Genomic DNA, 25,381 nt, shown 5'->3' on the forward strand with positions numbered 1-25,381 from the left:
ATTGACTGTTCGGATCGCCCTTTCTGCAATGCCGTTTTGACTTGATGAATCCGTAAGCGTGTAGGTCGGCTCAGTCCCGTTAGCCCTTCTCCAGCCCTCAAAGATTTGCTTCAGTTCTAGGGCATTGTCACTTCTTGTTCTCTTGCCTTTTGAGCAGTGCTCACACTCGAAGTCTTCTGGTCTGGGAGGTGTTTTTTCTGGATTAATCGCCCTCAGCCTCTTGTCACTGATATGGCCAAACCTCCGATGCAATTCGTCATATGCTAGCAAGCACATACTGGTAACTGTATCGTCTTCTCGCAATGGGATGACCATCTTGTCTTTGCCATCATCAATCGTAACGTTCATGTCTTTAAACAGAACAGATTTTCCTTCTTTCATGAGGGCCTTTACCGATATCAGATTTTCTGACAATTTTGGCACATATAAAACTTTGGTCAACTCAAGTTTCTTATTTCCAACATTCAAATCTACCGAGCCTACTCTAGATGCCCCAATGCAGCTCCCGTCCGCCATCCTAACTGTCTCTCTTGTTTCCTTGGGATTCTTTAACACTTTTAGCTCTTTTGTCATATGACATGAGCACCCGGAATCAATTATCCAGTTATGGCGTCGGGAGCACTTACTGCATGGTTTTTCTTCGGTGGCTTGGTTCGCTTTCTGCTTTGTGTGGTTCTTTTTCTTTGACCAACACTCGGCCATCAGATGACCCTCTTTGCCGCAGTTGTAGCATTTCGATTTCGACTTGGTACTCGACTTCGCTCGTCCGTCGGTCTTCTTCGCTTTGCGGATCGATTCCAACTGCTCTATCCAGCTCTGCAAAAATGGTCATAAGTGCTTGGGGTGCCACTGCTGCAGTTCTTGCGACCACTTGGAGCCCGCCTGGGTTCATGGAGCAGCGCATTGCTGTCTTGAAGTATTGTTCGAACGTCATATCCTCAATGTCAAAGAAAGACATGAGGGTTTTAAATGTGGGGTTCAGCACCATGTCTAGTTGTGCGATTTTGGCTTGCTCAGGCCAGTCGAGTCAGGTTTTGTTGCATTGTGGTAGGGTCCTTGTACACTTTGTCCATGTACACCAATGGATGGGAAACTGGGAACAAATATTCAGGGGGCACACAGAAAATGCAGCGAATCTTAGTGGGGGGTTGATCGGGGAATGGGTGGTCGTCTATATTCGGGTGACTCCGCCTCGGATTGGAGCAGGCTGAAAATGGCGGAGAATTTGTGCATGGGTTCGACATGTGGTCTCAGGGACACAAAGTGTTCGCCTACTACCGCCATCAGGTAGTTTGTATTCGTTGTGTCTCGTAGGTTGAGACCAGTTGCAGACGCTCTGGCAAGTAGCAGCTGGAACCTTTCGAGGAACTCGAGGAGGTTTTCGCCTGGTTTGAGTCGTAGGGTACACAACTCCCGTTCCACCTGGACACTTGGGTCCTTCAGCTCTCCGACAGTCAGGGTTTGGAGTTGTTCGATCATTAGCGTGAAGGATTCACACGCTAACACATGCTGCTGTAGACGTAGTGATATGTTGTCCTTCACTACCCGGATGATGCGAAGTTTCGTCTCTTCTGGGAGGCCATCGACGTCTTCCGGCATGAGTCCGATTTCCTTCAGTGAAGACTGGACGGTGGAGTGCCAGGTAGGCCATGTTAGTTTCGACTCCAACACGAGATCTGGTCTCAACGAGAGGGACCATCCTCTCTGTAGAAGCTGATCGTTGGGGCTTATCGTGAACATGGCGTTTTGAGAATGGCCGTTGTGCTCTTGTTTCGATGGGATGTCCTGCTCGTGGGCAGATGATGATGCCTGCGTGGAGGCGCTGGGGTTCTGCTCAAGGGCGATGATTCCTGTCCTGTGTAGGATGCCTGGTGTTTTGATCGAAGTTTAGTCTTGCAGATCGGCGCGTAGCTGACATAGTGGTGTTGTTCTTTCAGAATAAACAAAGTATCCATGCTGTCGCGTACAACTCTCCCTCTTACAGCCCTCGGGGGGGTACCTTTGAGGTCTGGTGCCTCCCCTTCTTCCGGGCTGCTGGAGGACGACGCCTGTGACACTGATAAGCGTCTTTCATTCTTTTCTTCTTCTTTGACTCTGTCATGGATCTTGGCAATGAGCTGTGGAGCCTTGAGGCCGCACTTGCCCAACTTTGAGGATAACCTCGTCGTCGACTCACCCCTTTTTTTCACACAACTTTCGCGATCGCCAACACATGGCAGGTTTTTCAGAAGAACGAATGTCTGCGGGGAAGCTGGGGGTGGGTTGACTCCACTTCTGGGTTTAGGGTTTGTCTGTGGTTTTTGTCAGTGGGGAAAGGGGGAGAAAGGGAAAAAAGAAAAACCAGAGGTGCTGCAGCAGCAGCCATGCACACAGAAGGACAAAACCACTGTACTCTGCCAGGGCCTATCCCCCGTGCCGACAGCCGGGGGCCTTTTAGAATAGTTTTTACACGCGGCTGCCGCCTACAAAAAATACCAGGTAACCAATCCTGGAACCCGACAGGTACGTCCTCGGGCCGCGCTAGATAGAGACCCTCCTGGCTGTACTGCCGGACCCTAAAAAGTCATAGGGGATGTTTGAAGTCTATGCGCTGCTGTCACTGCTGACCGCCCGGGAGGGCTCCCGTCCGGAATATGCCACGTGACATTTTCTAAGGTCGTTTGTTCAGTATACACTGTAGTCTAGTCGTCTCGTTTCTCAGGATATTCAGTACGTCCTACCAATTTGCACTATTAGTATCGGATATAAAGGGCCTTTTGCAAGGCCGTTTGCTTGGTCGAGATACTGAAGTGAGGAACACATAAATCGGCTGAGACCCGCCCTCCAACCAAGAATTAGATAGACAAGCAACACCAGAAATCGCAGGGCCCTCCTCTTCTCACTCCAAAGACATTCAGTACGTTCTAAAAATGCGCATTAGAATTCCAATCTTGGATGAGCTTTCTCGCATAAAAGTGGCACGTCCGTCTTGGCTTTGTGCCTGTTGGTGGCAGCAGTGATGCTGTGCGACCATGGGCTACTAGATGCGTCGATGCGATGAGGTCTCGGGATTACCCCGTTAGGTTCCTATCGGGCATGTACTCCGTTTTTACGCATGTCATCTTGCATGGTGGTTGGAGATACACATGTGCCGAGTGGTAGGGAATCTTCACGGCATTGCATACTCACAGAAAAGAGAAATTGAGAAGTGAAGCACTGGCCATTGATCTATCTGACTATGCGCACGCAACATGCACTGATCTCAGTCCTACGGAAGTGGGCTGACCAGATATGCTGTCTTTGGGGCTCTGCCTTGTGAATTCTCTCGTCTTTTCGTTTTCCCATCCCCTCCCTACCTTGCTGGACTTTGACTTGGACAGGGCCTTTATATCCGGGGTCGTGTGGCCCTGTTGTGATGTGCTCATATGCGCATTGTACGTCAGATTTGTCATGCTTTGACACTTAAATGCCGAAGGTCATGTCCTTGAAGCACAGGACTACTAGATGGAGATAAAGAATGGCAGCGCGCGCGCTATGCATGCTGGCGTGACGTCAAACGCGCTGAAAGATATACAAGTGCATCTCTATATCTTGGGCATGCATACATGGGGTTAAACTACGCTATTTTGCTTTCACATCCCTTCTATTGGCGTGTAAACTAGAGCTGACCCTTCTAACTAGAGCTGACCCTTCCATGACTGTGGCCGTATCTCATCCTTGGAACAAAAAGTCTGGCCAAAGCTTTCCAAGCCAGGCCCCCTCTCGGCTTAGCAATGTGCTGCAAACTCTGCGAGAGTGTACGTGCATGTGCATCATCTTTTTTTCTTAACGCCTATAGGATGCTTTCGAATTGCTTGCAACTAGCCTGGATTCATGGTTTATCCCTTTGATGCGTCTTCTCGTTTTCATCGCGCGCATATGGCCGTATGAGCAAAGATCAATAGCGGGTGCCTTGCCAGTTTAAATTAGGTTCTTTTCATCTGCCTTTTTCGCCTTCTTCTTCATTGTAGATGGGGAAATGTTTAGAAGCTTTATCATGCTAATTTCAAATAGCGTCAAGCTACATAAACAAGAAAATCTAAATCATGACAAGACCAGATGATAAATACCTCTCTTGCCGCTGCGTCCTGTCCGTCAGCTGATTCTTTACCAGCTCTCTCCCACTACGCTCTCCATTCTCTGCTATTCACTTGGCTTGCTCCGTCTTCTGCCCTTTTTCTTCTGTTCTTCTTATAGCTCAACATGCGTTTCCAATCTTTGCTGCCTTTGGGCTTATTGCTCTCGTCTTTTGGAAGCTGTAGACCTGGCGCTGGTCAACCAGAGACCACTGGGCTTGATAGTACTATTCCTGAGGTCGTTAATTCTGAATACCTGAAAAACTACGGCTATTCTATCTTAAAGAACCGGGATGGTATCTACTGGATCTTTTCAGAGTCCTATGTTGGGGTTGGAGCAGTCGTCAAAATTTCCATCGACACGGAGCATAAATCCGTTACTATCCTAGAGAACAACCTAGGTCAAGGAATAGTGGACGTGGAAAAACTAAAACTTCCACAGATCTTCCGGGGGCTTTGCATAGCAAAAAACCTTCCTTGTTATGAGATGAAGTCGATTGCCATGGATATCGATGAGTGGTTCACCCACGGAAGTGTCCAAAAGCACCGTCAAGATAACAGCCTCGTCGATCAAGATTTCGATATCGCGGCCAACCAGCCAGGCTGGGAAATCTTCTCAAAAACTTCATTCTACAATGACGCAACTAAAATGCTTCCCGGCTTTGAGACTGAAAAGATTACCATCAAACAACAGAAGAGGGCTTCGCCAACCCCCAGGTACGCAGCTGTGGTTGCTGAAGTCATGATGGTCTCGTTCAAGCAGCCAGGGCTCAAGGATGAGGACACCGTCGTTAGTCCTACAGATGCACATGCTTCTGAGCCCTCTGCCAGGACGATCTGAATGCTGTTTTGGAAGACGCAAAGAAAGGCGCGGACAAGTAGAAGGACACTACTACCCTGGAAACACATGCTACTCAGGAGCTCGCTTTGAAGTCTATCCTGGAATCTGCTTGACAGCCTGCTTCAAATCAAATATAATTTACGACGCATCTCTTAGTTGACAGGACCACACAGTCTAATATCTACTCGTGCCTACCATGAGAATCAAATTAATTTATTTCAGACTTTCTCAATCTCCCTGACGCCTTCCATTCTAAGTCCGCGGGGTTTTCAACTATGTGAACTTGTTATTGCGTTCAGTATAATAGAATAGTGCATGCGCCTGGCATATCAACTAGCTGATAGAAAGGAAAGGGGGGTAAGAGATGTGAGCAGCTGATCCATAGACTTTGGGGCTGTCGGGATACTTGCGTCAAGAGATGACCCTGAGCAAGCAGAGCAGGCATGGTCTGGATAGACTGTCAAAAAACACCAACGGACATCATAAGCGAGTGAAACACAAATGTTAACCTTCTTCCTAGAAATCGTAGAATTGGCCCTGGAGAGCTACCTTTATGTCTTGTAACTCGTCTCTCAAGGTAATCTGACTGAGATTGAGCCTCAAGCACCCAAGGTTAAGGGCCTGAAGCAGATGAGGCGAATGGGATGGCATTCAAAGCTTGATGATCTTGTTCTCCTCGCAATATCTCTCGAATTCGATTGAGTGGTGACTTCCATGGCCATCAAGAACCAAGAGACCATAGACACCAACTGATCGATTGGTTGTGCACCAGTTAAAGTGCTTGAGCCACTCGAGGCCAGTCATGTTATCGGTCCAGCCATTTCCAGCCGTCGTAATAGCTCAATCGCCCGGGAATTACTTTCTCGGTACTACTGGGCAAGGTGACATTGGCTCACGCCGATGATAAACGGCGTTATCAGCCAGCCCTGAGCGTTGATCGCCTGAATGACCATAATCCATTCCCGGTTTCCAGGCTGCACTTGTACTAGCTTTGGCTTTCCACACTTATCTATGTGAAGACCATTCTCCCCTGAATAATGCCCGCCATAAAGCTAGTCTCGTCAATGTTATAGATATCGTCTGATCATGTGGTCGGCAAGCAATGATCAGCCATTCCCTTCACACCACATAGCCAGGGGGGGAATCTTCGTGAATCTAGATCGAGAATAACGCGAATAAGGATCTTCTCTTCCAGATCGCATAGCTTGTGTGATTTGAGGATAAGATCGGCTCAGGCTTGGATGCCCTTCCGTTGGCGCCATCGTGTAGTTAGGTTGGGTGTATAGATTGCTGCAGTGCGTCGGAGCTTAAGTTCTGGGCTATTTTTAAGCGCCTGAAGAGTGAAGTGGAATTCTAGCTTCATGATTAGACTTTCACATGCTCAGTGCTTGAGAGTCAATTGATTAAATAGAGAAGGGGTAGGACTTGTGTTTCACCCGCTTGTGTGTTGCACCCGCTTATCGTATTCCATGCACCACCCTTTCGTCAAACAAAAAAAGAAATCGCCCACCAAAACTCAACACCTTCATTTACACACATCTCGACCAGAATGAAGATTATCTAAAATCAGTTTTTTCTATCAAGTACAGAACTGATTGGAGTTCCTAATTCTGTTCTCAAACTGCAAAGTTGGGGATCCGATATATGTGGGTAGTAGTGAGGATATATTACCACTTCAGTCCACAATATCCTCGCTACTCTTTTCCAATATTGCTCCTGACAGTCCCTCACAGCATCATTGGAATGCCTTCATCGCGGCCTCATTGGGAATATGCAGAAGACGACATGGCTGAGGCTATATTGAATGTCACCGACAATAGCTTTTCACCCTCCCAGGCGTCTCAGCGACGAGGAGTGCCCCGAACCGCCCTAATCGACAGACTTAACGGTCAGACGGCCGGGAAAGAGCAAGTCCAGCCCAGTCAAGGGTTATCCAAGAATCAGGAAGACACAATGGCTTTCTGGATCCTTCGTCAGGAGTCTCTGGGGCAAGCCCCGTCCTACAATCAGATTCGTGCTTGCGCTACGGGCCTGCTAAGACAACATGGCGACCAACTGGAATTAGGACGCAACTGGGTAGCCAGATTCGTTAATTGCCGCTCGGACCTTAAGATCAAGATTGGCAGACGTCAGGAAGCCAGCAGGTTTGACTCAGTCACGCCTAAAGCGGTTTGTTGGTCCTTCGATATCAGGGAGGGTCCGAAGAGAGCTCCAGAGCGGGCGACATATCTCGGGTTGTATGATACGCCAAAATCTAGCCGCCACATTCGTGACCTTGGGCTTGATAAAACACCAAAGACGCGGAGACGGTATAACGTGATAGCCAAAGGGTTTGAGGCGCAGCGGCAGACGTTGACGGGGCATGCCATGAGGATTGCTGGTCTAGAGGAGCAACTGGCTCGTCCAAAAAGAGGGAAGAAGGCGTTACCCAATCCCAATAAACGCTTCATGACTCTATTCAAAGCACTGGCGGCTAGAAACGATACTTTCCAGAACGAAGGTGAAAAGAAGCTTGTTGTGGTGAATGGCAGCTCTTTAGAGGAGTCAGGATCTGAATCAGAGACTGCTTCAGTTATTGAAGTTAGAGAGGAAGGCATACCACCCCAACAAGCCACTAGGTCTGTGGCACTAGCCAAAAGAGACGAAATTCAATAGATATATCAATGGCAAGTTCAAATGACAAACAACTTGTATTTTTGCCAGATTATGTGTAAATGAAATAGCTGAGTTTTGGTGGTGGAGTTTGAAAGGGTGGTGGTGCATGGTACGTTGACGGCGAAAGATACACTAGGACATATCTATATCTTAGGCATACATGGCGTTGAACTATGGCGTTTTGATCCTATCTTTGCGGAAACATGCACGATAGCAGAGAAATAAAAACAGATCAAGACCTCCCCTCCCCGTGGCGTCGCTCTGGATGCTACACGGCGACGGACTGCATGATTGACAGGGGCGCCATTAGTATCCAGCCGAATTGACAAAGACCTCGGGCAACAATTAATGGCCTCTTTCGTGTTATACCGTCTACTGGCGTTTAAACCGAAGCTGGCTCTTCTATCAGTGTGGCCGTGTTTTATCCTTGAGACAAAAAGTTTGGCCAAAGCTTTCCAGGGCGCCCCCCTTGGCGTAGCAATATGCTGTAGATTTGATGATAGTGTCTGTGTACGTGCATGTGCATCATCTCTTGCTCTCAACGCCTATAGGATGCTTGCAGCTGGCCTGAGTTTGTGGTTTAACCGGCTAATATTTATTCTCGTGTTCATCGCATGCAAATGGCTGTGTGAGCAAATATCAATAGCGGGTGCCTTGTGAGGTTAAATTGGGTTTATTTTTTGGGCCGTGTCCCTCATTATAGACAGAAATGTTTCGTCTACTAGAAGTTTTGTCTTGCTCATTTCAAATAGATCCAAGCTACATAAGTGAGAAGACCCAAATAACGACGAAACCAAACGATGAATATCTTTCTTGCGGTTGCCCTCTATCCGTAATCTGATTCTTTGCTGGCCCTCTCCCACTGCAGTCTATATTCTGTGCTATTCACTTCTCCTGCTCCGTCTTCTGCCTTTTTTCCTTCTGTTCTTTTCATAGCTCAACATGCGTTTCTATTCTTTGCTGCCTTTGAGCTCATTGTTCCTGGCTTTTGGAAGCTGTAGACCTGGCACAAGTCAAGATGTTCAACCCATACAGGCCTTTGGGTTTGGGAATGCTCAAGGGACCGCGACTATCAGTGACGTCTCTGATCCTCAATATCTAAAAGACCACGGCTATTTTACATGGGACATGCAGGATATGACCTACTGGATCTTCTCAGATCCGCTTGTTGGGTCCGGAGTAGCGCTCAAAATTACCATCGATATGGAGCGCAAATCCGCTACTATCCTAGACAACTCCCCGGATCAAGGATTGTTGGATCAAGAAAACCCAAGACTTCCACAAATCTTCCAGGCGTTTTGCTATAAAGAAAACATTCCATGTAAGGAGATGAAGTCCATTGTCATAGATATTAGCGACTCATTCACCCACAGGGATGTCGAAAACTACCGTCAAGGTAACGACCTTGGCCCCGAGCAAGAGTTCGAAATCGCAGCCAATCAACCAGGTTGGGAAATCTTCTCACCAACTGCATACTACAAACACGCAACTGGAATGCTTCCTAGCGTTGAGGCTGAAAAGATTGTCATCAAACAGGAGAGACGGGACTCGGAAAGCGCTAGGTATGCAGCTGTGATTGCTGAAGTCATGATAGTCTCGTTCAAGCAGCTAGGGCTCAAGGATGAGGACACCGTCGTTAGTCCTACAGATGCACATGGCTTCTGAGCTCTCTGCCAGGACGATCTGAATGCTGTTTTGGAAGATGCAAAGGAACAGACTGCTTTAAACCTGGTCTAAGACTGCCGTCGAAAGGCTGATGCTTAGCATCGGTAACCTATATCTCCTAGTTGATAGAGCTACACAAAGTCCAATATCGACTCATGCCTTTTATGAATAGTTACCACAAACATCAAGCTAGCCCATTCTAGACTTTCTAAATCTTCTTGACATCTTCTGAGAGATATGAGCAGCTGATCCATAGACTTTAGGGCAGTCGGGATACTTGCATTAACAGATGACCCTGAGCCAGCAGAGCAAGCACAGGACGGATAGACTTTCAGAAAGCACTAGGCAAGATAGCAGATTGGGCCCCATGTTAACGATAACCTGCTTGATTACGCCAGGGCTTATTCGCTGTTCATGGCAAACAGCTTCAACAGTTTGGTAGATCCACAGATCTTACACTTTGGTGTTTTCACAATCTAGTTTCTTTTGAAAACTAAGCGTAGATATTAGGAGGACATACTGAATGTCCTGTAAAGAAAGGAAGAAGGAATAAGGAATAAGTGATTATTGAAGTTGTTCTCTATCTGTCTAAGTCTAGTCTAAAGAGCGGATCTCAGCCGGTTTATAAATCCATCACTACCATGTTCTAGATCAGGCACATGGGCCTTGGAATAAGACCCTTTATGTCTGATACTAACCCTAAAGTTTGGGCGAACTGGATCAGGGTCAGCAATCTTGGTAACCCTGACTTAGGTTACTGACAGTAAGTGCTAGCAGTAGTGCTGTGGGACGATAGGTTATTAGACTATTAGACGCGTCGATGCAACGAGGTCTGGGGATTGCCCTGCTAGGTACCTCTTGCGTATGTGCTCTGTCATTAGATTTGGTGCCGGGGATTCATCCGGGGGGGGGGGGTGGGATCTTCACAACATTCTATATTCGCAAAAACGAGCAACTGGGAAGTCAAGCGACGGCCGTTGATCTGACTATGCACACGCTACATGCACTATCTCAGCTCCGCGGAAGTGGGCTGACAATATATGGTGTCTGCCTTGTGAATTGTTTTGTCTTTTCTCTTTCCCATCCCCAACCTTGCTGGACTTTAACTTGGCCAGCTGTTGACATTCGTGTTGTATATCAGGTTTGTCATCATCCTTTTACACTTAAAAGCGGAAAGCTATGTCCTCAAGACACAGGACGCTAGACGGAGATAGATAATGGCAGCACGCTGTGCATGCAAAACAATGATTGATAAGATTGTGCTGCCGCTGTAGTCTAGATCTTCTACTCAACCGTGCTTTTCATAAGCGCGCAAACTAGAGGTGCTTTAATACTTTCACGTACCCGTTGATCTCTGCTGCTAATCATGCGATGTGGTATATATTTGCACATATGTATATCAATGACAAATAATTTCGTATCAAAGACGCCAAGATATCCGAGGACATTTCTATGTCTTCAGCATAGACGGCGTTACACTACGCTCTTTCGGGTTTATCATTAAAGAAACGTACACCATAGTGAACAAGTAAAGACAGATCAAGACAAAGGCTTTGCTATGTCGTCGCTCTCAATGCTCCAAGGTGACTGACCGTATGATTGACTGGGGCTTCTTTACACAACAACAAATAGCCTTTCCCGTTTTGCATCTTCTATTGCCGATTGAATTGGAACTGGATGCTCTATGACTGTACTCGTATCTTATCCTTGGGACAAAAAGTCTGGCCAAAGCTTGCCAGGCCCCTCCTCGTTGGCTCAGCAATATGCCGCAAATTTCGCGATAGTATACGTGCGCGTGCACCATCTCTTTCTCCTCACGCCCATGCCATGCCTTCGAATTTGCTTGCAATTAGCCCGGATTCTGTAGTTCATCACTCCAATATCATACTTGTTTTCAGCTCATGTAAATGGCCGTGAATGAGCAATGATCAATAGTGGGCGCCTTGCGAGTTTCAATTACTTGCTTTCTTTCGACCCTTTTTCTTCGCCGTAGACACACAAACGTTGAGATCTTGCCGGAAGTCTTATATTGCCCATGTCAAAGAGCGTCAAGCTGCAAAAATGAGAAAACGCCAAATCACGGCAAAACCAAATGATAAATACTCCTCTTGCCGCCGCGTCCTATCCGTGAGCTGATTCTGTGCTGGCTCTCTCCCACTACACCCTACCCATTCCATGCCATTCACTTCCCTGGCTCCATCCTCGGTCTTCACCTTCTTCTATTCTTCCTATAACCCAGCATGCGTTTCTATTCTTTCCTGTCTTCGTGCTTGTTGCTCTCGCCTCTTGGGAGCTGTAGACCGGGTACAAGTCAAGGTTTGCAACCCACACAGACCGATGAGCTTGAGAATGCACAAGTGACCCCCCGATCGCCACTGATGTCTCCGATCCTGAATATCTAGAGAGCCACGGCTATTCTATCATTGATACTCAAGATGATACCTACTGGATCCTCTCAGAGACCTTTGATGGGCCCGGAGCAGTTGTCAAGATTTCCATCGATATGGAACACAAATCCGTTACTATTCTAGACAACTACCTAGGTCAGGATATGTTCCGCGAGGAAAGACTAACGATTTCTCGGATCTTCCGGGGTCTTTGCCATAAAAAAGACATCCCATGTAGCGAGATGGAGTGGGTTGTGATGGATATCGACGACCCAATCACCCACATAGATGTTAAAGACTTCCGTGATAGTAGCGACCTTGGCCTCGACAAAGAGATCGAAGTCGCAGCCAATCAGCCAGGCTGGGACATCTTTTCATTGGCCTCATACTACAAACACGCAACTCAAATGCTTCCTGGCGCTGAGGCCAAAAAGATTATCATCAAGCAAGAGAGGCGGGACTCGGAAGACCCCAGGTACGCAGCTGTAATTGCTGAAGTCATGGCAGTCTCGTTCAAGCAGCCGTGGCTAAAGGATGAGGACTCCGTTGTTAGTCCTGCTGATGCAGGTGATTCTGAGCTTTTTGCTAGAAAGATCTGAATGTGGCTTAGGTAGATGCAAAGAAAGACGCGGACAAGTGGAAGGGAGCTACCCCGGACATACATGCTACACCAGAGGTCACTTTGAAGCCCATTCCAGGACTTACTTAACAGCCTGCTTCAAACCTGGTTTACGACTGCTGTTGAGCGGCTGATGCTCAGTATCGGCAACTGAACAATTAAGGATGTATCTCCTAGTTGACAAGGCCACACACAGTCTAATATCGACTTACACTTTTCATTAATAGCTACTATAGATATCGATATAACTTGTTCTCGACTTTAAAAATCCCCCCAGCATTTTTCATCCCAAACTAACGGAGCTTTAAACTACGCAAACTCACCATTACCATTGCGTAATTCAACCGTGATCATTCAATGCAATAGAATAGTGCACACGATTAGCATATCAACTAGTGACCAGAAAGAAAAGGGGGGGGGGCAGGGCAGGATATCAGCACCTGATACACGATCTTAGACGCTGTCGGCAGAGAATACCTGCGTTGATAGACGAGTCCGAAAAGAAGACAGAAAAAGAGACCAAATCCAAATGCAGAGAGCAGTAGGTGAAGAAGGAAAAGAGCGCCTTGATGCGAAGCGAAAAAGGAGTCGGTCAGGAGCAGCTACACAAATGTGTGATTCTGGTTGACTACTTGGACAAGATTGGTGGACTTCGACCGAGAGCCTCTTTTGGCTATCCACATGAAAGAACCAAAAACAGCTACAGTGTAGAAGGAACTGATATGTTCACACACGTTTAGAGAAGTCTTGATTCTTCACGGGTAAGTATGTGAGAGAGGCATATAATGAGCGGTATTGAGTTGAACTGTGACTTTGGATGACCAAGTTCCAGGCAACGCAAAATAGCTGCAGTATGACTAGCCCGGGCTAACATTACATTACGTGACTGTAAGAACACCATATAATGCCATTTCTAAATTTCTTCTCCCTTCTTAGTGGAAGACCCGACTCGGCGGTGGGAAATCCACAGGATAATCAACTGACGGCGATGAGAAAGCCCAAAGCCATGGAGTATAACATGTTCAAGGGTAAACTACACCTCTGCGAGCAATCAGACGTCACAAATCCACCCCCATAGGCCTGTCTAATCAGGCAACTTGATTTATGTGTTCTTGGTCAACATGACCTTTGTCCCTGATGCCAGCTGAACTAGCGACAACTAGGACAAATCTCATGAGGGGTTTCTATGTATGGCGAATGGCGCACCGATCCATTAGAAATTGCACCAACAAGCACTCACTGCAACAGGTAAGCGTGAGGCCCAGTTCGCGGTAGCAGCTAGTGCGGCGTGACGTGCTGAATGGGTACGCCAAATATACCACGAAATATGGAATACGAAGCCGATTCCAGCCACTCCCCTAGGGACAACGAGTCAAGCATTAAGATTTCTTGAGATACTCAGGATGATCGATCACTCTCTACTACCAATGCTTACTTTTCAACTCAAATTTATACTTACCCTTTCTAACAGTAGATATTAGGAGGATGTAGTGAATGTCCTAGAAGGAGAAATAAGTGATTATCGACGCTGCTCTATGTCTATCTGCTTCTTACCTGAAGAGCTGATCTCAACCGGATTTATGTATCCATCACTACCATGTCTAGATCAAGCACATGGGCCTTGGATGAAGGCCCCCTTGTGTCTGATGCTAACCCTGACTTTTGGGCGAACTGGATCAGGGATAGCAGTCCTGGTAACCCTGACTAAGGTTACTGACAAGATCTTCTGCTGAACCGAGGCGCTTTAATATTTTCACGTACCCGTTGATCTCTGCTGCTAGTCATGCGATATGATATATATTTGCACATATGTATATCAATGATAAATAATTTCGTATCAAAGACGCTAAGATATCCGAGGACATAGAAATGTCCTCTGCATAGACGGTGTTACCCTACGCTCTTTCGGTTTTATCATTAAAGAAACGTACACCATAGTGAACAAGTAAAGACAGATCAAGACAAAGGCTTTGCTATGTCGTCGCTCTCAATGCTCCAAGGTGACTGACCGTATGATTGACTGGGGCTTCTTTACACAACAACAAATAGCCTTTCCCGTTTTACATCTTCTATTGCCGATTGAATTGGAACTGGATGCTCTATGACTGTACTCGTATCTTATCCTTGGGACAAAAAATCTGGCCAAAGCTTGCCAGGCCCCTCCTCGTTGGCTCAGCAATATGCTGCAACTTTCGCGATAGTATACGTGCGCGTGCATCATATCTTTCGCCTCACGCCCATGCCATGCCTTCGGATTTGCTTGCAATTAGCCCGGATTCTTAGTTCATCACTCCAATATCATACTTGTTCTCAGCTCATGCAAATGGCTGTGAAAATAGTGGGCGCCTGGCGAGTTTCAATTACTTGCTTTCTTTCGACCCTTTTTCTTCGTCGTAGACACACAAACGTTGAGATCTTGCCGGAAGTCTTATGTTGCCCGTGTCAAAGAGCGTCAAGCTGCAAAAATGAGAAAACACAAATCGCGGCAAAACCGAATGATAAATACTCCGCTTGCCGCCGCGTCCTATCCGTGAGCTGATTCTGTGCTGGCCCTCTCCCACTACGCCCTACCCATTCCATGCCATTCACTTCCCTGGCTCCATCCTCAATCTTCATCTTCTTCTATTCTCCCTACAGCCCAGCATGCGTTTCTATTCTTTCCTGTCTTCGTGCTTGTTGCTCTCGCCTCTGGGGAGCTGTAGACCGGGTACAAGTCAAGGTTTGCAACCCACACAGACTGATGAGCTTGAGAATGCACAAGTGACCCCCCCGATCGCCACTGATGTCTCCGATCCTGAATATCTAGAGAGCCACGGCTATTCTATCATTGATACTCAAGATGATACCTACTGGATCCTCTCAGAGACCTTTGATGGGCCCGGAGCAGTTGTCAAGATTTCCATCGATATGGAACACAAATCCGTTACTATTCTAGACAACTACCTAGGTCAGGATATGTTCTGGGACGAAAGACTAACGATTTCTGAGATCTTCGAGGGTCTTTGCCATAAAAAGAACATCCCATGTAGCGAGATGGAGTGGGTTGTCATGGATATCAGCGACCCAACCACCCATCTAGATGTTAAAATCTTCCGTGATAGTAGCGACCTTAGCCCCGACAAAGAGATCGAAGTCGCAGCCAACCAGCCAGGCTGGGACATCTTTTCATCGGCCTCATACTACAAACACGCAACTCAAATGCTTCCTAGCCTTGAGGCCAAAAAGATTATCATCAAGCAAGAGAGGCGGGACTCGGAAGACCCCAGGTACGCAGCTGTAATTGCTGAAGTCATGGCGGTCTCGTTCAAGCAGCCGGGGCTATAGGATGAGGACCCCGTTGTTAGTCCTGCTGATGCAGGTGATTCTGAGCTTTTTGCTAGAAAGATCTGAATGTGGCTTAGGTAGATGCAAAGAAAGACGCGGACAAGTAGAAGGGAGCTACCCCGGACATACATGCTACTCCAGAGGTCGCTTTGAAGCCCATTCCGGGATCTATGGAATACGAAGCCGATGCCAGCCACTCCCCTAGGGAGAGCGAGTCAAGCATTAAGATTTCTTGAGATACTGAGGATGATCGATCACCATCTACTACCATTGCTTACTTTTCAACTCGAATTTATACTTGCCCTTCCTAACAGTAGATATTAGGAGGATGTAATGAATGTCCTAGAAGGAGAAATAAGTGATTATCGACGCTGCTCTATGTCTATCTGCTTCTTACCTGAAGAGCGGATCTCAACCGATTTATAACTACCATCTCTAGATCAAGCACATGGGCCTTGGATGAAGGCTGTTGTGAACTGAGGTTTTTATTAATTTTATTGCGTTCTGAAAGACTAGGTTTTCTCTTCCTGTGGGTTACCCGGTGTTTCACCGAATAGGGGTAGATTCTCCATAACAAAGGCCCTTTGTGTCTGATGCTAACCCTGACTTTTGGGCAAACGAGATTAGGGTCAGAAGTCTTGGTAACCCTGACTAGGGTTACCGACACTTTCTCGCTAAATTACAGAAACTAAGGGTGTCTGTCGTATACACTATGGCGAAGGTATTAAAATAGCTACAGGTCAACACGCGCCGTATATGAATGGAATAGGGTGTGGTGTATCCCCTGCGGAGGACTTGGGTTTGTGTATTAAGCATAATAAGCCAGACTGGGATTAAAGATATGGGGAAACTCAAGGCATTCCTCTAGCTAGAGTCGAAGAAAACAAAGTTGTGCATCAGTCGGACAAAGTACACTGAGCAGATGATCGTAGAATTCGACGTAGTCAAACGCAGATCTCGACCAACCAACTCTCTAATTGTGTCCTGGGAAAGTTTGCATCCAATACACACCAACGGGAAAAGCGCAGAGAAGCTGACCGAATACAGGGGATTTACGACGCAAAAGGCCGAATACCAAGGGAGTTCAGCTAGCTTAACATCGATACGTTGAACTAAGTGATCTGTAGGACCATTGAGACGAAAAGCGGACGCATATCCTCTAATTTTAATGCCTATTTGCGTGATTGCTTCACACGTTTTGACCAATCTTTTTCATCATACCATTGGGGCAGTCTTGGAATAGCCCATTTAACCAGCGCCTTGGCCAACTGCGAAAATGACAAAGCTTGTGATAAATTTTAGTCATTTCACAAGTCTATAATAGCTGTATTATTACGTGGATATCCACGTCCGCTCATGCTTGCGTGTTGTTGGTTTGTTTGGTCGATAATTATCTATACTATCGGCTTATGCCGTACGAGGTTGAGTCGGCTTAGAGTTCCAAGCATAACGTAGGCTGCCTAGAGGGAATGAAGGACTTCTTTGCATAGACATGAGAGATCACAAAATTGCCGTCACTCGTATTTGTACTCTACTTTGGTGATTTGAAATCGTTAATGTATGAAGACTGCGTCAAAACTTGGCATGACATACAATGGGCCAGGACTGAGAGAGCCGTGGAAACTGGCGCTTGGCAGTTGATAGATGCCGCACCACAAGCTAGAGTCTTTAAAATGACACAGGCTGATGGACAAAGAATTGCGTGTGACTGGGCCTAGGTCTCGAGGGAAAGAATACCCTAGCTTTCTCTTTTTTTCGTTGCTGCTGGTCAAAAACCTAGAAAGACCTAGACTTCTACAGACCAATAGGTAGTATGTGATGGTAAGCCTGCAGAAAGCTCTTCTCGCCTTGGCCGGTTTGCAGGCTGAAAGTAAACGTCGTCTGTCTTGAACCGCAAATCGATAGACAAGCACCGTTTGATCGTGATGTATGGGGCGTCGTCATAGCTAGTTACCGGCTGGAATGGCCTCTACATAAAACTGCTCCTGCACTGCACTTGATGAGAATATCACGTCTGGAATCATGCAAAACTGATGAGATGGAATGAACTCAATAATGGTACAATATTGATTTCTAATAGAAAGATCTAAAGCAAGATTTCAAGAATCTTCCGAAGCGGGCTCTGCATCAGATTTCTCCGGTGCAGCTTCCGCGAAGTCGTCTAGTGTATCAGCGCCGGCCTCTGGTTTAATACCCAACTCATTTTTCAGGTTAGCAGCCTCAGTCCCATCCACGGCCTCTATAGCAGCTCCCACGACTTCCAGGGCACGAATTTCGGCGGGATCAGTCGCAGGGGGGTCTCGTCCTCTTGAATCAAACGACTTGAACGAAAACATGATTAGATGAGCAACCGTAGCCGGGTAGTTGGTCCCTTCTATCCAGCGTTCCTGCCTTCTAATAATCATTTTGTCGATTCTCGCGGGTATCATGCGAGAAGCCTGTTGGTAATAGTAAGTATTGGAAAAGATGCCCCAGTAGCTATCCTTCTCAGTGAGCCTAATGTCATCCTCGACCCCCAGAAGGTTGCTTTCACGATATTGTTCGATGTGCTCAAGCGTATGTAAGTCAAAGATATCCATGACAATCCAATCCATGGCGAAGTAGTCTATGGACTGGCGATAGCAAAGTGCCTTGAAGATATAGTGGAGTGGTAGCTTATAATCGTGGTCCTTTTCGTAGCGCAGTTCGTCATTGCGAAAGCTTGTGACTTGGCGATCTTCATCAAAGTATATGCTCAGTATTCTTTCTTGGCCATCGTCGTCGTAGTGATCGGAATACACTCTAGTTTCGCCATTTAGATAAAGCGAGGCAAAGTAACCACGATCAGGCAGATAGTCTTGACTAGTGATATCGGTGGTCTTGAAATCGTACGGCTCTTCTATGTAGTCAGGCTCAATTTCTTCAGTATTCTCAAGCCCAGCAGCGAGTGGGGTAATTTCAGACTCGGTGATCTCGGCAGGCTGAACATCCTGGGTAGAAGAAGGCCCGCTGTCCCGGAGGCCTTGCAGCGATACGCCAAACCAAGAAAACACAGAAGAAAAACGCATATTCGACGATGGGTGTAACTGTGAGAAAATGTGGAATGAGAAGAAAGGTAGAAATGTTGGCGAGAGGTCAGAGATCAAGCATTTTATCCCACACAAGGGCGCTACAAATATGTTTAAATATAGTTTTCCATTTTTCCTAGATCTCTTCAAATTCTTGTTTATTGATGGCAAGTCTTTGAGCTTTGTGGGATGCTTGAGTGCGGCCATAAAGAAGGCAACTAAAGCAAAGCCAAAATGCGTCCCGTATCGACAGTTGATCCGTGTGTGTCAGTGCCACTATTTGATCCTATAAGTGAATACCTAAAGCTAATGGATTCAGTGACACGCTGTATTCAGTCATGTCATGAGCCACGGTCAAAATGAATCTTACATGGGGGTTAATCCGAGCTTCGGCCCAACTTTTCGTATTTACCATGCACCAAAACTCAACATTTTCATTCACACACATCTCGACGAGAATAAAGATTATTTGAAAGTAGTTTCTTCTATCAAGTATCGAATTGATTGGAGTTCCCAATTCCATTCTCAGACTGCCAAGTTGAGGACCTGATATATGTGGGTGGGTAGGAGCAAGGAAATATTACCACTTCTGTCGGAACAATCTACTGAATTCAGATTTTATCACTTGAGAAGGTACTCGTGATCCTGTACAGCCGCACGTGGAACCGTGCTGGTATACAGATTGATCGTTATGGTGAAGATTGTTTCTATTGTTAAGTTCTTCCATCGTGGACAACTAAGCTGAAGTATTCAGGCTCGGGTTTACCCAGGGTTAACCCGACCAAAGGCAAATTCCCCACAATAACCATCCTCCATGTAGTTTATCCAACATTCATCCAACAACTTCAATCTCTAATTTCCTCGCCACTCTTTTCCAATACTATTCCTGACAGCCTCTCACAGCATGATCGGAATGCATTCATCTCGGCCTCATTGCAAATATACGGACGACGACATGGCTGAGGCTATATTGGGTGTCACTGATAATGGCTTTTGACCCTCCCAGGCGTCTCAGTGACGGGGGACCCTAATGGACAGACTTAACGGCTGGTAGACGTCAGGAAGATTGCTGACTGGCATTTCATCACTTCACCAAATAGGTGGACTGATGACCACATTGGAGCTGAATGGCTTGAAAGGGTCTACTGTTGCTACCTTCCAGCACATTGCTTCCATGGACTTCAGCGATTAGATAATGGAGTGTTTAATGCCCCCAAAGCTGCATATTGCCAAGAACTGGAAAGGTTTGCTTCCCTGACTGATTCTACTCCCATGGATAAGGTCAATTTCATTAGAGCCTATGCCAAGGCTCGTGAAGCGGGAATGACTGAGAAGAATATACTCTCTGGCTGGAGAGTTACTGGGAATTGGCCAATTTCTCGAGCCAAAGCTCTGCGGCAACCAGAAATACAAGAGGATAGCCCGAATGACAGTTCGAAGACAACTCCAGAGCGGGCGGCATATTTCAGGTCAGATGATACACCAAAATCTAGCCGCCACATTCGTGACCTTGGGCTTAATAGAACACTAAAGACGCAGAGACAGTATAACATGATAGCCAAAGGGTTTGAAGCGCAGCAGCAGACGTTGACGACGTATGCCATGAGGATTGCTGGTCTAGAGAAGCAACTGGCCTGTCTGAAATAAGGGAAGAAGAGGGGGGCATTACCTAATCCCAATAAGCGTTTCATGACCCTAGGTGAAGCTCTAGTGGCTGGAGAAAGCCTTTCCAAAAAAGAAAGAGAAAAGAAGCTTGTTGTGGTGAATGACAGCTCGTCAAAGGAGTCAGGGCCAGAGTCAGAGGCTGCTTCAGTTGTTGAAGTTAGGAGAAAAGCATACCACCTCAGCGAACCACTAGGCCTGCGACACGAGCGAAAAGACCCAAGGTCCAATAGATATATCAATGCCAAACTCAAATGAGGTTAAAATTTACAAACAACTTTTATTTTGGCTTGATCCTGTGTAAATGAAATAGCTGAGTTTTGGTGGTGGAATTCTTTTTTTGCTTGTCGAAAGGTGGTGCATGGTACAAGAATCGCGTACACATAACGTATTGGGATAAGCGAGCGACGACCTGTTATCAACCCTGAGAGCAGCTCCCTGGAATCAATAAGTGAGGCTGTGAAGCATTATGAGTAGGCAAAAACCATCATTATGCATGAGATGGTCTTCCTACAGGAAAGTGTTCAACAACTCGAACAAGAGAATAAGACAGTACGGCAGCACGAGAGGGGGAAAAGGACCAAGATGTAGAAAGAAGGGCCTTGAACTATAGGGGAAGCATCACAATTAATTATTGATGTACAGGTAACAGCTGAATCCTCGAGAGGTGGTCGCGGACGGTCACAAGGAGCAAAGGTTTGGCAGTGTAGTGTTTGCAGCAAGACCAGACATAATGCAACGACCTGTCAGGAGGCCATCGAGGTCAATAGAGAATAGTATAGTGATTAATTTTAGTTGATCAGATAGATTACGGTGTTTGTATTGCGAATTTAATTCAGAGGCTTGATAAAAGGTCGTCGCTCACTTATCTGCGTCGCTCGCTCATCACGTACGTTACGTTACATAATGACCAAGTCAACACATTTATAATGTCTGGTGAGTATGGACAACATTTATAACCTCAAAGCATCTGCGCATTCTTATGTACCACGTTAAAGGTTGTTCACACTAGATTTCCAAGCGAACTCTCGTCATAGGTCTACCTTCAGGCTAAGCATTTCCACCTTTGTTCTTTTACACAGTCGCATCGTCACAGCATTCAACAAGTGGAGAGTCAGGACGGGGCTGCTCGGGCAGTTCCAAGCGGTGCCGGCCACGGTCTCCAACACATGAAGTCGACGAGCGAATTCGGTAAACAGAAGGAAAGGAGGGCCAGGAGGTCTGACAAGAGCACAGATAAGTGAACGTGGTTCAGGACATCAGCATAGGCAACGACGGCCAACAAATCCTTGTTTGTACAAATACAGCGCCAATGCAAGCAAAACATGTGACGACTGGTCATAGGGTAACACAATTTGTTGGGTCAGTTTCAGATGTATCACTACAGCTTTATATCGAGGGGCAAATGAAAAGATAGCCAAATGCAGCTAATGAATATGGCTTGGATCAAGTATAGTTGACGGAATGAACTTATGTATATCAATCATGATTCCGAATCGTCCTTGGGGACAGCCATATTCTGTTCTCTTGATGAAGGCGCGTCGGAGCCCAGTCGCGGGTTTGCCTGGCACATAGCCTACTAATTACGATCGCCATCTTACTACCGCTGGTCCTTGGTGGTCCTCTTGCTCCCTCTTATTTTTTCGCGTCCTTAGCACCAGCGCTTCGCTTCGCTACCGAGCTGTGATAGAGCAACTAGTAGTCGTACAAAAAACATAAACCCATAATATTACTCGTCTGCCAGCACATCCGGGTCATTCCCGGCCTCCAGAAGGATCTCTCTCATCCGAGTATACAATCCTTTATCCTCTCTCACCCACCTCCTACCATTGGGAAACACTATTCTCCGTAACCTGTTGACCAATGGAATGAATGGATGATAGTACGGCGTGAAGTTTACCTCTGCAATCTGGCGGAAATCTCTTTCGTCGTCAATCACACCCTTCTTGTATGTCGCTAGGTCTCCCATCTGTACATAGTTCCACTTGTCAAACTCGGGAACGACTCTGCTCTCGTTTGGCGTGTTGTAGTGGATGCATATCCAGAAGAGTACCCAAAAGAATGACTCAAGGTCGTGCATAAAGGAATGCTGCTCACCCAACAGCACCCCAATAGCCATGAAGGCTCTTGTGCCGGTCTTACCCTTAGCTCCAGAGGAGCCCTCTCGTTGTTCTTTGATAGAAAGGTCCAGATCAATCAAAAACGAAGGCCAAGAGGGATTGTCGCCATCCTCATTGATCATAAGATTGTTGATCGAGATGTCTCTGTGCAAGAAACCTGCCTTGTACAGGGACTCATGTCCCTTGATGCAGCCCTCGAAACCTGCAAGGAGGGCAGATCGAGAGCTCGCCTTGTATATAGACTTTCCATAATCACGAACGATGACACGACGATGTATCCGATTCATCAGTGCCTGACTGCCGGCCTTTGTTAGAGATGTAGAACAGGATCGCTTGGTGGGAGGGAGGGGAGCGCCAGTGTGACTAGACGACCGCTTCGTACCGGCGGCGCTGATGTTGCGACCTTTCCGCGGAGCACCGGCTGCGCTGCTTCTTGGCAGCATCGGGTGTTCCGGGCGGTAATTCGAGGCTCTCGTAACGTCCAAACCGCCTCGAACGTTGCTCCGGATGTCATCGTCTGCCCCGTGAATCTGAACTGTCTCGTGGTGGTAATATCGAGCTACGTTTACGACATTGTTGGTAGTCGCCTCACATAGTAATTCACCCTCCTCGTCGCGTTCTGGGTATTGCCATGAATCCTTGATGACAAGCGGCATATCAGGGCGTCCCTCGAGATGGGCTTTCCAGCAAGTCGTCGCCCGGCCAGCTATGCAAGGCGCACGCTGCATCACCTTGTCAATTATGATACGCTCAGTGGAACCATTCCGCTTGACTTCGACGAAGCGCTCCTTGTTTGTTGTCGTTATAATTGTTGGATCAAACCCAAGCTGCTCGTCATTCATCCAGAGAAAGCCGAGGATCGTATACACAAACCGCAGCCCATCTTCATTGAGGTCAAACTGCTCAGATGCGATGCCCCCGAGCCTGTCAAACGCCCATACCCTCATGTGAGATCCGCAGATGGTAAAGCCCAAGACGAAGCGGCGAGTATCCTGAGCAGCGAGCACTTCCCTCGCGTACCTCCCAAGATCAAGCCATGATTCTGAAGCTTTATCAGCGGATCGGTTACTCTTGAGCTCTCCTGGCACGAGGATCTGAGACCAATGGCACCTCGAGTCTTTCCTAGCTGCAGGGACATTCACAAAGCCAACATCCATCTTTCGTTTCCCTATAGAACCATCAATCGGCTCGTTGGGTTTTGCTAGTGGTCGTCGTTGACGTGTCGAGGTTGACTTGCTGCCCTCTGCAAATATCGACAGCTTTTCAGTGAAGTCTGCAAACCAGCTCAGCACATCATCCTGCTTCGCGTCTTTCGGCCATCCGCTCCAGCCTTCGTCAAAGAGTGGGTTGCTGCCTTCCTGGCACTGCTTGAAGAACGTCTCGGATGCTGTCTCCAGGCCGGCCACGTTTCCGAAGTATGTCTCGTGGAATTTGCAGAGCCCAACATAAATAGAGCCGAGCTCCGCCTTGAGCACGTCATCCACATATTTACGATGTTCGGACGAGTTCGCAAAGCTGCTGGTATTGTGCAGCCACGGAGTTTGTTGGATGGAAGAGGCCACCAGTCGGGGAGGTGGGGTAGGTTCGGTAACAGCTTGGTAGACTTGATCCCAGAGGAGGGTATCGTCTGTTTCGTCAGCGAGGACTGATTTCAGGAGAGGTTTGACGCGGTCGAAGTTGAAGTCGGTAGAGGCGACCGCAGATTTTAGTCTGATGAGATCCATTCGGAGACTAGGTTGACCTGTCTTTGATGGTAGGAAGCGACTGGCAGTGAGGTTTTCTACAGCGGAAATAAGATCGAGAACGAGATATTGGCTATCTGTATGCTAGTCAGAATAGCTCACGACAGCAAAGCTGGCTGACCATACCTTCTGGGTCAAGCTGATCCAGCGCGTCCGGCGAGCACAAGATGCTCCCGTCTTTGCATATCGAATTGAACGAGGCGTGGAAGGCATCCAGACCTTTCCCAATGGGATGGTTCTTGATTATTTTCGACAGCGATTGATTTGCCATGGCGGATGGGATGCTCTCAAAACAGGAGAGATGGAATGGACCAAAAGAAGTCCCATTTCGCCAACCAGCCACCAGGCAGGCTGAGCAGCCCCCTTTCCTATCTTCACTCCCCTCCCCCCTGTTTTTGGATTACCTAATCAGTTTTTTAGTGTAGGGGCCCCATAGGTGCAGGCAGTTACTACGTGGGCATCAGGTTTTTTCTACACAGGCATTGGGCTTATGTGGGCATCAGATTTACGCACTCTGATTGGCTATAGCTTACAGGTACAAGCCCCATAAAGGCAGTGAAGCATGTGCACTAACAGTGGGCCAAATCTCAAGGATTCTTTACAAGTAGTGACACTACAGTTGCTGTGAATTTCATCTTCTGGAAGGGCCATTTCACAACCTTTGTCTCTATACTATTTATTTGAGCTGCCTTTATACTCAAATATAACCACTTGATGCTCATTCTCTAAATACAATGCAATCTCCCTCTCTATTCACTAGATACAAAGCTTGTGATTCTTCAGTATATTTATCTACCCTTCTCTAGATGTCGGCTACACCCCTTCTTCCTATTCTGAGAGGATTATCCCCCAGCTCCCAGGTGACCTCAGCCTCTATACAGCCATTCTCTGCCTTACTCTACTGGCTGTCATGAGGTTGTTTTTCTGAGTAGGTACAGCTATATCATAGTACTTAAGAGTAATAACATAGGATAAAGAAATCATATATCAGTGAAGTCTTCAACACAAAGAGTATCCTATCCTTTTTGCATTTCTTTGTATAAGTATCAGCCATAGAATTGGCCAGGGGAGAGAGGTACATTGGCAGAATTCCAGAGCATAGAATGCACTAACAGACACATTTCTAGCCAATCAGAGTGTGTAAATTTGATGCCCACATGAGCCTGATGCCTGTGTAGAAAAAACCTGATGCCCACGTAGTAACTGCCATCATTTTAAGGTTTAC

At 46.9% G+C, this 25,381-nt stretch overlaps 8 protein-coding genes across 8 annotated transcripts; 5 read left to right on the top strand and 3 right to left on the bottom strand.

The window, feature by feature from the left end:
* Window positions 1–116: 116 nt before the first annotated feature.
* Window positions 117–1,740, bottom strand: HOO65_030426 (Zinc knuckle; the record flags this gene model as incomplete). Its single annotated transcript, XM_071002118.1, has 4 exons — window positions 117–181; window positions 279–407; window positions 627–816; window positions 1,279–1,740. The coding sequence occupies 4 exons, from the start codon at window positions 1,738–1,740 to the stop codon at window positions 117–119; spliced, it is 846 nt and encodes a 281-aa protein (XP_070860105.1).
* A 2,481-nt stretch (window positions 1,741–4,221) lies between these two features.
* On the top strand, window positions 4,222–4,935 carry HOO65_030427 (uncharacterized protein; the record flags this gene model as incomplete). Its single annotated transcript, XM_071000400.1, has 1 exon — window positions 4,222–4,935. The coding sequence occupies one exon, from the start codon at window positions 4,222–4,224 to the stop codon at window positions 4,933–4,935; it is 714 nt and encodes a 237-aa protein (XP_070860106.1).
* A 1,743-nt stretch (window positions 4,936–6,678) lies between these two features.
* Window positions 6,679–7,590, top strand: HOO65_030428 (uncharacterized protein; the record flags this gene model as incomplete). The annotated part of the gene is made up of 1 exon (XM_071000401.1): window positions 6,679–7,590. One exon carries the CDS (start codon window positions 6,679–6,681, stop codon window positions 7,588–7,590), a length of 912 nt encoding a protein of 303 aa, XP_070860107.1.
* A 942-nt stretch (window positions 7,591–8,532) lies between these two features.
* HOO65_030429 (uncharacterized protein) lies at window positions 8,533–9,255 on the top strand (the record flags this gene model as incomplete). Its single annotated transcript, XM_071000402.1, has 1 exon — window positions 8,533–9,255. The coding sequence occupies one exon, from the start codon at window positions 8,533–8,535 to the stop codon at window positions 9,253–9,255; it is 723 nt and encodes a 240-aa protein (XP_070860108.1).
* A 2,092-nt stretch (window positions 9,256–11,347) lies between these two features.
* Window positions 11,348–12,351, top strand: HOO65_030430 (uncharacterized protein; the record flags this gene model as incomplete). Its single annotated transcript, XM_071002305.1, has 3 exons — window positions 11,348–11,382; window positions 11,614–12,190; window positions 12,253–12,351. The coding sequence occupies 3 exons, from the start codon at window positions 11,348–11,350 to the stop codon at window positions 12,349–12,351; spliced, it is 711 nt and encodes a 236-aa protein (XP_070860109.1).
* Window positions 12,352–14,904: 2,553 nt separating this feature from the next.
* HOO65_030431 (uncharacterized protein) lies at window positions 14,905–15,585 on the top strand (the record flags this gene model as incomplete). Its single annotated transcript, XM_071000403.1, has 1 exon — window positions 14,905–15,585. The coding sequence occupies one exon, from the start codon at window positions 14,905–14,907 to the stop codon at window positions 15,583–15,585; it is 681 nt and encodes a 226-aa protein (XP_070860110.1).
* A 2,099-nt stretch (window positions 15,586–17,684) lies between these two features.
* On the bottom strand, window positions 17,685–18,632 carry HOO65_030432 (uncharacterized protein; the record flags this gene model as incomplete). Its single annotated transcript, XM_071000404.1, has 1 exon — window positions 17,685–18,632. One exon carries the CDS (start codon window positions 18,630–18,632, stop codon window positions 17,685–17,687), a length of 948 nt encoding a protein of 315 aa, XP_070860111.1.
* A 3,391-nt stretch (window positions 18,633–22,023) lies between these two features.
* On the bottom strand, window positions 22,024–24,427 carry HOO65_030433 (kinase-like domain; the record flags this gene model as incomplete). Its single annotated transcript, XM_071001935.1, has 2 exons — window positions 22,024–24,233; window positions 24,283–24,427. The coding sequence occupies 2 exons, from the start codon at window positions 24,425–24,427 to the stop codon at window positions 22,024–22,026; spliced, it is 2,355 nt and encodes a 784-aa protein (XP_070860112.1).
* Between the last annotated feature and the right edge of the window lie 954 nt (window positions 24,428–25,381).

The sequence above is a fragment of the Ceratocystis lukuohia genome, assembly GCF_044167205.1.
Source record: "Ceratocystis lukuohia strain C4212 chromosome Unknown Supercontig3_pilon, whole genome shotgun sequence".
Classification (NCBI taxonomy): Eukaryota; Fungi; Ascomycota; class Sordariomycetes; order Microascales; family Ceratocystidaceae; genus Ceratocystis; species Ceratocystis lukuohia.